Consider the following 11,532-nt stretch of genomic DNA (forward strand, 5'->3'; position numbering starts at 1 on the left):
TATAACGCTTTGCAAATTCAAATACATAGGTAAAAGCAAACCTCTACCATCAAAAGTAAAACTTCGGCGCGTTCTCTTTCTCGCTCGGAGAAGTATTGCGTATATACTTGCAAAATTTGTGAAAGTGCTCAATTCAAATTAAATTTGAATTGAGCACTTCCCGGTAAAACATTTCCAGTGGCGTATATACATGTTTTTCGTCTTTAATTAAAAACGGGACGAGAAAATTAAAAAACTGCCGCCAGTTATGTAACATATCTCGCACGGGGGCTTACGAGTTACTGAGATGACTGACAATAAACAATAAAATATAATATAAAATACATTCACCTCATCCACAGACAGTTTGCAATATTGTTATCAAGGCGCCATAAAGTCGATAAAGGTGGTAATTGTTTAGATACTAATTAAAGAAAACAAGTATTTGTGATCACCTTGTATATAACACAGCTTATGTTGGTGAACCTGTACATACAGGCCGGTTTTTTTTAAAAAATCCTACAAGAAGCTTGACTTGTGCTTGTCTTGGCAATCGCCATTTTGATATCGCTTTATTTATTTGTTATTGCTAAATTTCCAATGTATCCTTTGCTATAAATCGTCATCATGATGACTGCGTATCAGCAAGAACATTCGCTTTTGAACGGATCACTGAATATGGTAATTTTGGTCTGTTTCCAATTCATCTTTGTGTAAATATTGATTGTAGAAAAACATGTCACAAACCTCCCTGGAGGAAAATTTGGATATCGAACCACCAGTTCCGGGCACTGAAGAAGTTCCACAAAAACGGTTTAAGCTATTAGGTAAGTATTGCATTTTGTTTTATTTGAAAGAGTTATCAAATAGTATGGATCTACATACTAATGTACGATATTTCGGTCTGCTTCCGATGTTCCAGAAAAGAGATCAACTGGTTCGTTACCGCTAGCGGAGTTGCACAAGCCAAATAATGCTGTAACCGTTGCCTTCACGGTTACATGGTAGGAAACATATGACGACGCTTACTTTTATGGGTTTTGAGTACCACGGATTGTTAAGTATATCAAATATACTCAGGCTGCATAAAAGTATTTTTAACAAAAGCCACATATTCAGGCATGCCTCGATTACTCATTTGTCGTGAAGTGATTAATTTACTCAATTTTGGTGGTATTTCGAGGTGTGCCGGTTCTGCATTTCCATGATTATTGGAGGGGGACTTGTTTAGACAATGCTACTTTTCTTTTATTTTTCCAGATGCAAATTAGGTGCGACCTGTTACTTTTTCTTGGCAACGCATGCTCGACCCTATTGAAGCATCTTGAGATTGAGAACTCACTTAAGACTTTCTGCTGTTTAATATTTTGACTTGTGTGTGTAGGGTTTTTATTTTACCATTTAAGTATATTTTATTTTTACATTTTTTCTTTTTCACTTAACGTTTTCCTATTTAAATGTACTTCATCCTAAATTAATAAATCATTCTAATTTGATTTTTTCCAAAATTTTGAACAATTTTCTATGTACAATACAATCAATATATTGGTGCTCAGTTTGAGTTTTGTGTTCATTTGTATTTTTGTTATAGATGCCACAGAGGAAGCTGAAACTTATAATGATCTTATTCAATCTGGCGAAGTTGTTACAGGTAATTCATACTTTTGCTATTTATTACATTTTTTAATCAATGCATCATTTGGTATTTCAACATGTAATGTAAGTCTATAATCTTATACTGAGCACGATTTTCAGTATTTAATTCTATTCTGAATATAATTTACAATATTTATTATGGGTCCAGTAATAACTTTGAAAATCATAATTGTAACAGAGCTATGACTCAAATTTTTACCAGTAATAGACTGACATTGTGAAATGTTTTATAGTGCAGTGCATTATTTAAAGTAAACCAGTTTGCATCAATATCCCATATAGTTTTGATTATTTTTTTATTGCCGTTTTTTGTCACATGATAGCTTGTAGCAAGGCTTATATAGGTACCTATAAAGTGATGGTCATTTTATGTCGACACCTTTGGGAATGGATTTTTGTAAGTATACACGATGTCCATTTTTCGAGTGCCACTATATGGGGATCTCACTTATCTTAAGAGATAGAAAGTTGGTTAAATGGGGGCAAAGTTGCAAATTTCCGTGCTGAATAAGAATCTGAAAAGAAATTTGAAATATCTTCAATACTTTTGAAAATATGACAAAAAAACGAAAATTTCTGATTTTTGTTTTTAATTTTTTTATGATAAACTAGTCGTAGTAGACATTTCTAATTAGCACATTATTCGGGCACTTTTTAATGGAGATTTCAAATATGGCATCCTGTTTTTAATTACGTTCAAGATGACGGAGAAACACGTGGCAACTTTAGTTTTTCTTATGGGCGCCATATTGAATTTTGACATTTTGGGATTACGTCTTTTTTTCTCTTTACAACGATATATCACACATACTGGTTCAGTATCACATTTTTCCTAAAATACAATTTTTCATTTTTTGAGAAGAGTGCTTTGGAAAAACAAAACGTTCTTTTGTTGTCAACAAAAGTTTGACAGTTTGATCCATCTGTCTGGTTGCAGCGTTGTCAGCGAAGTAGAAATTCGATTTTCATCTCAACCGCTTGCAAAATTGCCTGCTCATATTCATTGGGTCTATCACCATATTGCTGTCTACATCTTTTAAAAGAACCATATTCGCCCAAGTTTTTATGCAGCAAAGAAAAATACCTCAAACTAGGTTGTTGCCCCTCTGAATAACGCTGCAAGTATGTTGCAGCAGTCATGTGGGCATTTCAATGAGAAGAGAAGTGTAGTAAATTTGGATCATATCTCTTTGATCTGCATTTGAAAAAGGCATTTTCGCAATACAACTAGCATAAACCTAAATGACACTACATGAAATAAGTCAACCTTTTGTTCACAACAAAAGAACGTTTTGTTTTTCCAAAGCATTCTTCTCAAAAAATTAAAAATTGTATTTTTAGGAAAAATGTGATACTGAACCACCATGTGTGATATATCGTTGTAAAGAGAAAAAAAGACGTAATCTCAAAATGTGAAAATTGAAAATGGCGCCCATAAGAAAAACTAAAGTTGCCACGTGTTTCTCCGTCATCTGGAGAGTTATTAAAAACAGGATGCCATATTTGAAATCTCCATTAAAAAGTGTCCGAATAATGTGTTAATTAGAAATGTCTACTGCGATTAGTTTATCCTAAAAAAAAATTAAAAACGAAAATCAGAAATTTTTGTTTTTTTGAGATATCTTCAAAACTATTGAAGATATTTGAAATGTCTTTTCAGATTCTTATTCGGCACGAAGATCTTAAGATCAGTGAGATCCCCATAGTAGCACTCGAAAAATGGACACTGTGTATAGTGGATCAGTGGGCATCTTGACTGAAAACTGCCCACTTAAAATAAATGCAAAACATAAATAATTAAAAACTAAAATATGCTGTTTTCTTTACTGTTTATTTTTGTATCTATCTGGTTTGTTCTGCATTTTCAAATACAAGCATGCAATTGTGATTTGTATAAGAATCCACTAGCGAAAGTGTATTAGACTGAAGCTACGTTTCGCCCCTTACTTTATACAGCTACAAAATTGCTTCAAAATTAAAGGAGCAGTTCTTACACCTCTTTCTATTTACACCATGTGAAAAGGGTAAAGGATAACTTCGGTTCGGAGTAATATGCACATCATGTATGTGATAAAAAGATAATTTTACAGAAACATAAATAAATGTACTATGTATGGAAGTAATTCTTTAGTTTCATTCATTTACAGAATTAGGTGAGATCGACTGTCTTTTTTACTGCATATATTGTTCTTTTGTACAGAAAATATGTTAAAGTGTGTGAGTATATGACAAAAACAAAGGACTGGCTCAAATTGACAAAAATAGTAATGATTTGATGTAGTCGGGTATTTGAAGTAGTGAGATTTTGTATTTCAGACCAGAATACAAAAAAATGTGTAAGTGTAGGAGAAAAAAAACGTTTCCCACAAAAGTTTATTTTTTGATGTATAGTAAGAATATTCAATAAGAAGTATAGGTTTCTATTTGAAAAAATGAAGTTATCATACACTTGATTGTCAAGGGACAGTTATGTGCCCATATGAAGAAAACTTCCGCAATACTCGACTATTTCAAGATAAATGGGACATCCTGTATATTAATTAAGTATGTGACATTCAAATATAAGATTATGAAAACAGTAGTTGCAACGTTTATTGCAACTCACAAAAGAAATGACCGCTAGACTCCATTTCGTCTAGCTTATGCAGGTACAGTTGTGTTTAAATTCATAAATTTAATAAACTTCTACCTGCTCCTGATATCGCATTGGTGTTAACATAAAAAATGCGTCATCCTTTATAGTCAGGAAGGCAACCAAGCAATGAATTCTTTGACAGAGAAGCACTACATAATACATCTACTGTAACGACATGTTCTCAGGAGTAACGAATTGTATATTACAGGTCCTGGTGCTAGAAGTAACACCATTGCAGGAATCTTGGGCGGTGCTCTCCCAAAACTTTCAACCGATCAGAGTGACACGGTGAACAGGGCTAAGAAATATGCTATGGAACAAAGTATTAAAATGGTTCTCATGAAGCAAACCCTTGCACATCAACAGCAAGTATGTATAATTGTCTTGGTGTAATAATTTTTACTCGGCATGCGGAAAAATAATTTAATTGGATACAGACTTACGACGAGTGTCTTACTATTCAATAATTTGAATTTCAGCATTACTTTCAAAGAATTCATTGGAAGTGTGTATTCAAGGGTGTTAGTTAATTGTTCTTTCTTTCATAGATTTTCAGCTTTGTTATTAATTTACGTGTGTTCATATTTTATAACCTATAAGTTTCACTATTTCTATTTCTATGTTTTTCTTAATTATTTGTGCACGCTTCATTTCTACTGTTTGTAGAAAAATAATAATACCCTTTTCCTCTGCAAAAAAAAACCAAATTCAGAGTTTTCTTTTATTTCTCTTTTCTTTTACAGCACACTAGAATTTTCATTGGCATGTAACAACTGCTGGTGAAAAGGTACAATTTCCAGGTTTGCTCTCGGTTAATTAAAAAGAATTCATAGTGTGTTGTATCAGAAATGCAAGGTGTGTGTTTTCACTTTCTATGGTTTTTGTGTACTTTTAATGAACTTGATCCAAAATTAATCAATCTCTAATAAATGAAGAGAAACAGAGGTTACATGGTTATTAGCATTATCCGATATTTTCGTCAACAGTAAGCTGAGAGTATAAACAAAATAAATGCGCATGTGCAAAGTCAGTATGCACGTTCAAATTTTTAGACACAGGTTTTCTTTTAGTAGATTATGTTAATACTGATAAAGAACTTGCTCTCAGCGAAGAATGAAGTTTTTGACTTCAGGAAAGACAAAAAATTAAATTTTGAACCGTCTGGAAGAACAGATGTGGCAACCCTGTTGTTCCATACTTTTACATTTTCTTATTCTGTTAATATTTTTTGTTCTTGTTACTTTTTATCTTCTTAAATTCCTTTGAATTAACAAAGTACTACTCTTATTATAGATTGTTTAATTTGGGCAATATTGGAATCAAATATAATATACATTTTGGAACTTGATGCATAATCTGGGAACAGTGCTGCAATGTTTTTAACCACTAACTGTATAGTTATTGAGCAGATTTAAAATACAACTGATTAGACTAAACCAATTTGTTTGGTATTTGCAAAAGTTTCATATCATGATCTTTTGTCTTATTTTGTGCACTATTTTCTTGTCTTGTATATACTTTTTTTTATTATAATTTTGCGATGGTAGTAGATACTGTATTGGCCAACTTGCATCGGTATGGTGCAACTATCCGGCTGGTAGTAATAATGTAATCATTTCTCTGCAGAAAAATAAGACCTTCCAGAGGCATCAAGTGTTAGTTTTAATGTGCAGGTTAGTGGTGCGTAGTTTGATAACACGTGCCCGCTCCGGGGGCGAGAGCTCGCCCCCAAAATTTGCTTTAACTACTTGTGAAATGGCGCTTGTCCTTTGTTGCAGCAAATGGCAAGTCAGAGGACTCAGGTCCAGCGACAACAGGCTCTCGCCCTTATGTGCAGGTTAGCCTTTATTTTTTTTTATTTTTGCTGTACCACATTGTTCTCGGGCATAAGATAATTTTGTGTGCTCTTTTGCTTTACTTTCTGCCAACCAGAATACTGTGATACAATTTTTTGCATGCTTAATCTTTCAGTTGATGATTTAAATATAATTAGAAGTTGTTGAGATTTTCTTAATCTCCGACTTGTGAAGTTTGCTGATAAGATCTGATGTTAACAACCTTTATATTTTAATCGAGATATTCGCTAAACTCGATTAAACTATAAATTAGTTAATAGCTTTTTTTTGTTGTTTTATAATGCACTAAATTAGCGGTTTTTTCTTAAATTTAGGGTGTATGTTGGAAGTATCAGTTTTGAGTTAAAAGAAGACACCATTCGACAAGCATTTCTGCCGTTTGGACCTATCAAATCAATTAATATGTCATGGGATCCCATCACACAAAAGCATAAGGGCTTTGCCTTTGTCGAATACGAAATTCCAGAAGCAGCTCAATTGGCACTCGAACAAATGAATGGCGTAATGATTGGCGGAAGGAACATCAAAGTTGTCGGTAGGCCAAGTAATATGCCGCAAGCTCAGACTGTTATCGATGAAATTCAAGAGGAAGCCAAAAGCTACAATAGGATATATGTCGCTTCAATTCATCCGGATTTGACGGAAGATGATATCAAAAGGTTGGTACATTTAGGACACCAGTTGTTCATTTGTCACTTGACTAACAATTAAGAAACATGATTGGACAATTTTTCAATTCTATCCAATGAAATTCTTTTATTCAGTCAGTCATCTAAAGCTAAACAAAGCTTTGGTAGGCGAACTATTATAGAAAAAAAGGCGCGCGCTCAAGGGTTCGAACCCGCGTTTTCATTAACTATATTCGGCGACCTTGCGCTATGCTATTAAATATTAAATATCGCTTATAAAATGACAAACCAATACGTATTCGATTGCCTAACGTTACGGGTGACGACCACAAAATATAGAAGTGTCCCCTATATTATGTGGGCATGATATGATTTTACTCCCATCCAAAACATACCGAGCGATAAGAAATAGTCGCTTAAAAAATTTAACCAAATTCGTCATTGTCCTAACAAAAAAAGACATCCATACACTTATCTGATAACTTACCGCAATTTATAAATAAATTATGTTCACAGTGTGTTCGAAGCATTTGGTCCCATTATCTACTGTAAACTCGCCCAGGGAAGTTCAGCGCATAAACATAAAGGTTACGGATTTATAGAATACGAAAGCTGTCAGGCTGCTAATGAGGCAATTGCGAGCATGAACCTTTTCGATTTGGGTGGCCAATATTTAAGGGTGGGTCGTGCGATCACCCCACCGAATGCACTTATGGGACCCTCCTCGGGATCCAGCCTTATGCCAACGGCTGCAGCGGTTGCAGCCGCCGCCGCAACGGCGAAAATACAAGCAATGGATGCTGTTGCGAGTAACGCAGTTGCGCTTGGATTGTCGAAATTAAGCCAATCGCCTGTTATTCCACCACCATCGACTGCAGTTTTACCTCCTCCGGGCGTAGCAATTCCACAACTAGTACCACAAACCGCTTCACCACCTTCCCATGCAGCTCCTGTGATTACCGCAGTTCCTGCAGCTCCCGCAGTTAGCATTCCACCACCAACAGTAGTAACCCCCACTTTAGCGCAGCAGTCTACTAAAAGCGTAAACAGTGCCGCTCAAGAGGCAATGAAAAAAGCTCAAGAAGCACAAATGAAACAGCAGGAAGAATTACAGAAGAAGTTACTTGATCAGAATGAACCACAGACTTTACAACAGCAGGAAAATATGTCAATTAAGGGACAAAATGCGAGACACCTTGTTATGCAAAAGTTAATGCGTAAAGTTGATTCAAAAGTTGTGATATTAAGGAATATGGTCGGTCCTAACGATGTTGATGAAACATTGCAGGATGAAATTCAGGAAGAATGCAGCAAATTTGGAGCTGTAGAGAGAGTAATTATTTATAATGAAAAACAATCGGAAGATGATGAATATGCAGAAATCATAGTGAAAATATTTGTTGAATTTACGGAAACTATAGGTAATACCATTATGTTTCATATTAAATGCATTTCATTACCAAAGAGTACTAAATACAGGGTGAGATTTAAAATGTTTTAGTGGCTATACATTTATCCTATTTGAAAAAATTCTCACAAATGCAGTGTTAGTGTGGAGGGGGGAAACAAACGGAATGTGCAGTACCTAATAGGAAAAAAGGGTATATGTGAGAACATTTTTCTTTTTGGAAATTTTATATAGATTCCTTTAATTTTGATATAATTCGCCGTTGTGTATAACCCCAAAACCCGCTGTAGAAATCTGTACTGCAGTGTGTCAATAGATAAACTATACCGTGCGGTATCAAAATTTAAAAAAAGTTCCAATACATATTTGTGTAGTGTTGAATCTCTAACATTTGATACTCTTTGGTATTATCTTAAACTGTGGATCATTTGGCTCATGTGATATTATACATTTGTAGAAGCTGAGAAGGCGCGAGACGCTTTAAATGGCAGGTATTTCGGAGGAAGAATGGTACAAGCGGCGCTTTATGATCAAACGTTATTCGACCATAGCGATTTATCTGGTTAATTTGTTACTGATGTTTTAAAATTTTTTTACTGCTCGAGGCTGTTGCAGATAAATGGTTTTTTTTTAATTAACCAAATGACAATGAGTATTTTGACAGCGCTTTTCATTAGTTTTTCATTCATGTTTTTTTTACAGCGTTTTATTTTCGCATGTTTCTCTAATCTTCCACTTAAAGTGAATATTTTAAGACATCTGTTTGCAACATTAATTAGACTATTGTACATAAATCTACTTAGTATATCATTGTTTTGTATTTAATACGCATACATATTTTTAATATACATAGTTGAATTTGTTTATCGGAAAGCTACTGCCAAGATGTATTTTATATAAATTAAAAATTACGTGTTGGTTTTTGATTTAATGTACTATTTATTTCATTTGTAATTATACCTTTAAGCAGTACAATAATTATAATTAGGTAGAGAATATACTGTAATAAAATGCGTAAGAAACGTTACAAAAATGTATGAAACTACCGAAGCCTACTTTCCCTCCTGCATTCTTGCTATAAAGGCTTTTTTAGCTACTCATGTTCCTGTAGGACAAAGATAGAAAAAATGTATCTTCTTCAAAGCTTAAGCTTTATGAAGCAGTCTGGATCACTTGATTTCTTTGACCACTTATTGTTGCAGTGGACTGAGTCATTGATAGCATCACTATCTAACAGTCACTCCTGGTGGAGGGGTCACTGCTGATGGAGCATACTAAGAGAGGTACAACCTCCCTTCACTACCATATTCCTACTTGTATCATGCTCCAACCTCGCCTTCTCATCCTCATTTTTAAGCAAATCCCCTCAAAACAAAGGTGTTTCCTGTATTTTTATAGTTTCAAATCTGGATTCGAATTTTTGAGTGCGGTTTCTTTAATCTGACTGAATGCCCCCTTCGGATTTTGTTCTAATAAAACGTATGGTGGCTCTGGTCAGCTTTTTATAAATAGAAATACAAAAGCAATTGCTTTACCGTCCACTACTCCACTCTGTAGTGGTAATTTCATTCTTTGTGTATCAAAACTTTCCTTTTGTGGGTGACATGATAAGAATTTAGCAAAAAAAGCATCTATACTTTATTTACAAATAATGTTTACAACTATTATTAGAGGACTAATCAGGTTTTTGCTGTGGTTTCCCGGGAAGTACTTCATACTCTTCACGTTTGGGAAATGTTTCCATTCCTTTCAACAACGGTGTAGGTTTTCCGGCTTTCTTTTCTACTTCAAGAGCATTTTTCTTTTTCATCTCCATTATGGATAAATTTCTAACTAATTCTTCTTCGGTCGGAGCCTCCGTCCTTCTAAACCTCAACCAGGCTTCCCACTCGGCTGTCATTTCTTGATCGAAATCCTCCTTGTTTGGCGGCACAAACCATCGAGATGCTTTCCGTTTACCGATCGACGGGTTTGGAGGTATTTCATAATACTTGTTACCAAAGTAATCGGAACCCATAAATGTACCCCTAATTTGTCGAGGCTTTAGAGAGTTTATGAAATTGCGAAAAATGTTTGCAATCAGACTTCTGGTTGGTGGTTGAGACATAGTTTTCGGAGTTAAAAACACTTGACAATTAAATAATATGTTATGTATATTTTATGCGCATTCCATTATCACATACCTACTATAGTCTTAATTTAATTGTAAATTTAAACAGAAGTAAATACTATCTTCTGTGACAGACGAAATGGTTTATTTATGCTACTCTACTGTCACCACAGTCTGTCAACGTTATCAGCTGAGGAAGTGAGGTTAAGTAATTTTTGAAGCAAAGACCAATATTTATATACAGTGTGGGCCACTTTTTGCCCTCTATAAGATGCTACTTGCTTTTTGTTGGTGTGAAGTCATGCAAACGGACCACGGTACATTAATATATTATATTAGTAAATTGCGCTTGAAATTTCATATAATTGCGTGGACTCATATGGACTGTCACTTTTGCTCCGTCGGTGCCGTTTAATTTCTCCCGGATTAAAAAAAAAACACTATTTATAGTCCCCTAAATCAAGGTTATTTTATTTCAAAGGTTACCTGATAACTATGTGAGCAGAAGCGGGAGGGACGGAATGTATACGTCATCGAGAATTCAGACATTGACGTTCAACGTTGTTTGTAGTCGCGCGGGTGCTTATTTTTCTTGAGTTATAGTTTATTTGTTTAAAATTTGTTGAATTTTGAAGTGCATAAGGACATATATTGGCTGTAGATACCTGTTTGGTGCAATATAAAGACACTTAGTTTGTGAATTTTAATGTGCTGGGCTCCCATTGGTCAATACGGCCAACGGATGAAAGCTTAGCGTCCCTGGCCGCAAACGTTTAAAAGCAGAGCCACGAACTCTGCAAAGTGCAACTCAATTTCTGCTTCGACTGCACTTCAAGAAACAAAAAGCTTTCCACCTGCAGAACCAGGTCGCCTTGCCAGCTCGACCTCGTGCCACACTCCATCAATCAGAAGACCTGCATCTGGGCTCATCCCAACGACAGAGCTCGCCGTGTGCACCTCGGTTACCATTTTGTACATACTACTATAAATATTCCATATTCCATAAAACGCAAAACCATTTTATTTGGCGTCATCCGCTAAAGAATGTTTAGTTTTAATTCCCAAAGCCTAGGTACTAATACATAGGGGTGGTTCCTATTTTGTAGATCGCGGAATTTTATCCATTTCCACCTCTAAGATTAATTTGATTACATTTTCACAAGTCCTCGTGCATATCTAAAATAGCTTACGCACAAGACTCATTTTTTCAATACTTTGATTGCTTTCAAAGGTGGAGGTCGATAAACTTCCAAGATTTC

At 35.0% G+C, this 11,532-nt stretch overlaps 2 protein-coding genes across 6 annotated transcripts; one reads left to right on the top strand and one right to left on the bottom strand.

The window, feature by feature from the left end:
- Positions 1 to 498: 498 nt before the first annotated feature.
- On the top strand, positions 499 to 9,159 carry LOC116173360 (poly(U)-binding-splicing factor half pint). Of its 5 annotated transcripts, XM_031490778.1 has the most exons (10): positions 617 to 660; positions 710 to 806; positions 902 to 983; positions 1,240 to 1,355; positions 1,571 to 1,630; positions 4,479 to 4,639; positions 6,049 to 6,107; positions 6,441 to 6,785; positions 7,272 to 8,176; positions 8,621 to 9,156. In XM_031490778.1, the coding sequence occupies exons 6-10, from the start codon at positions 4,583 to 4,585 to the stop codon at positions 8,728 to 8,730; spliced, it is 1,476 nt and encodes a 491-aa protein (XP_031346638.1). In that variant the 5' UTR covers positions 617 to 660; positions 710 to 806; positions 902 to 983; positions 1,240 to 1,355; positions 1,571 to 1,630; positions 4,479 to 4,582; the 3' UTR covers positions 8,731 to 9,156. The 5 variants fall into 5 exon arrangements, with proteins under 5 accessions (XP_031346637.1, XP_031346636.1, XP_031346638.1 ...); XM_031490779.1 differs by lacking the exon at positions 1,240 to 1,355; XM_031490777.1 differs by lacking the exons at positions 902 to 983; positions 1,240 to 1,355; positions 6,049 to 6,107 and adding an exon at positions 5,897 to 5,943 and having other exon boundaries at positions 499 to 660; positions 8,621 to 9,159.
- A 621-nt stretch (positions 9,160 to 9,780) lies between these two features.
- LOC116173362 (NADH dehydrogenase [ubiquinone] 1 alpha subcomplex assembly factor 2) lies at positions 9,781 to 10,716 on the bottom strand. Its single transcript, XM_031490781.1, has 2 exons — positions 10,347 to 10,716; positions 9,781 to 10,290 (listed from the first exon to the last, which is right to left on the bottom strand). Exon 2 carries the CDS (start codon positions 10,268 to 10,270, stop codon positions 9,839 to 9,841), a length of 432 nt encoding a protein of 143 aa, XP_031346641.1. The 5' UTR covers positions 10,271 to 10,290; positions 10,347 to 10,716; the 3' UTR covers positions 9,781 to 9,838.
- Positions 10,717 to 11,532: the final 816 nt, after the last annotated feature.

The sequence above is a fragment of the Photinus pyralis genome, unplaced genomic scaffold (assembly GCF_008802855.1).
Source record: "Photinus pyralis isolate 1611_PpyrPB1 unplaced genomic scaffold, Ppyr1.3 Ppyr1.4_LG6, whole genome shotgun sequence".
NCBI classification, from domain to species: domain Eukaryota; kingdom Metazoa; phylum Arthropoda; class Insecta; order Coleoptera; family Lampyridae; genus Photinus; species Photinus pyralis.

What these genes read in the sequence shown, in the direction of transcription:
- LOC116173360 (XM_031490776.1), top strand. Translation starts at nt 607, where the DNA reads ATGATGACTGCGTATCAGCAAGAACATTCGCTTTTGAACGGATCACTG. An exon ending in CCCTTGCACATCAACAGCAA is followed by an intron (nt 4,640 to 6,048) that starts GTATGTATAATT and finishes CCTTTGTTGCAG; the next exon opens with CAAATGGCAAGTCAGAGGAC. An exon ending in GCTCTCGCCCTTATGTGCAG is followed by an intron (nt 6,108 to 6,440) that starts GTTAGCCTTTAT and finishes TCTTAAATTTAG; the next exon opens with GGTGTATGTTGGAAGTATCA.
- LOC116173362 (XM_031490781.1), bottom strand. Translation starts at nt 10,270, where the DNA reads ATGTCTCAACCACCAACCAGAAGTCTGATTGCAAACATTTTTCGCAAT.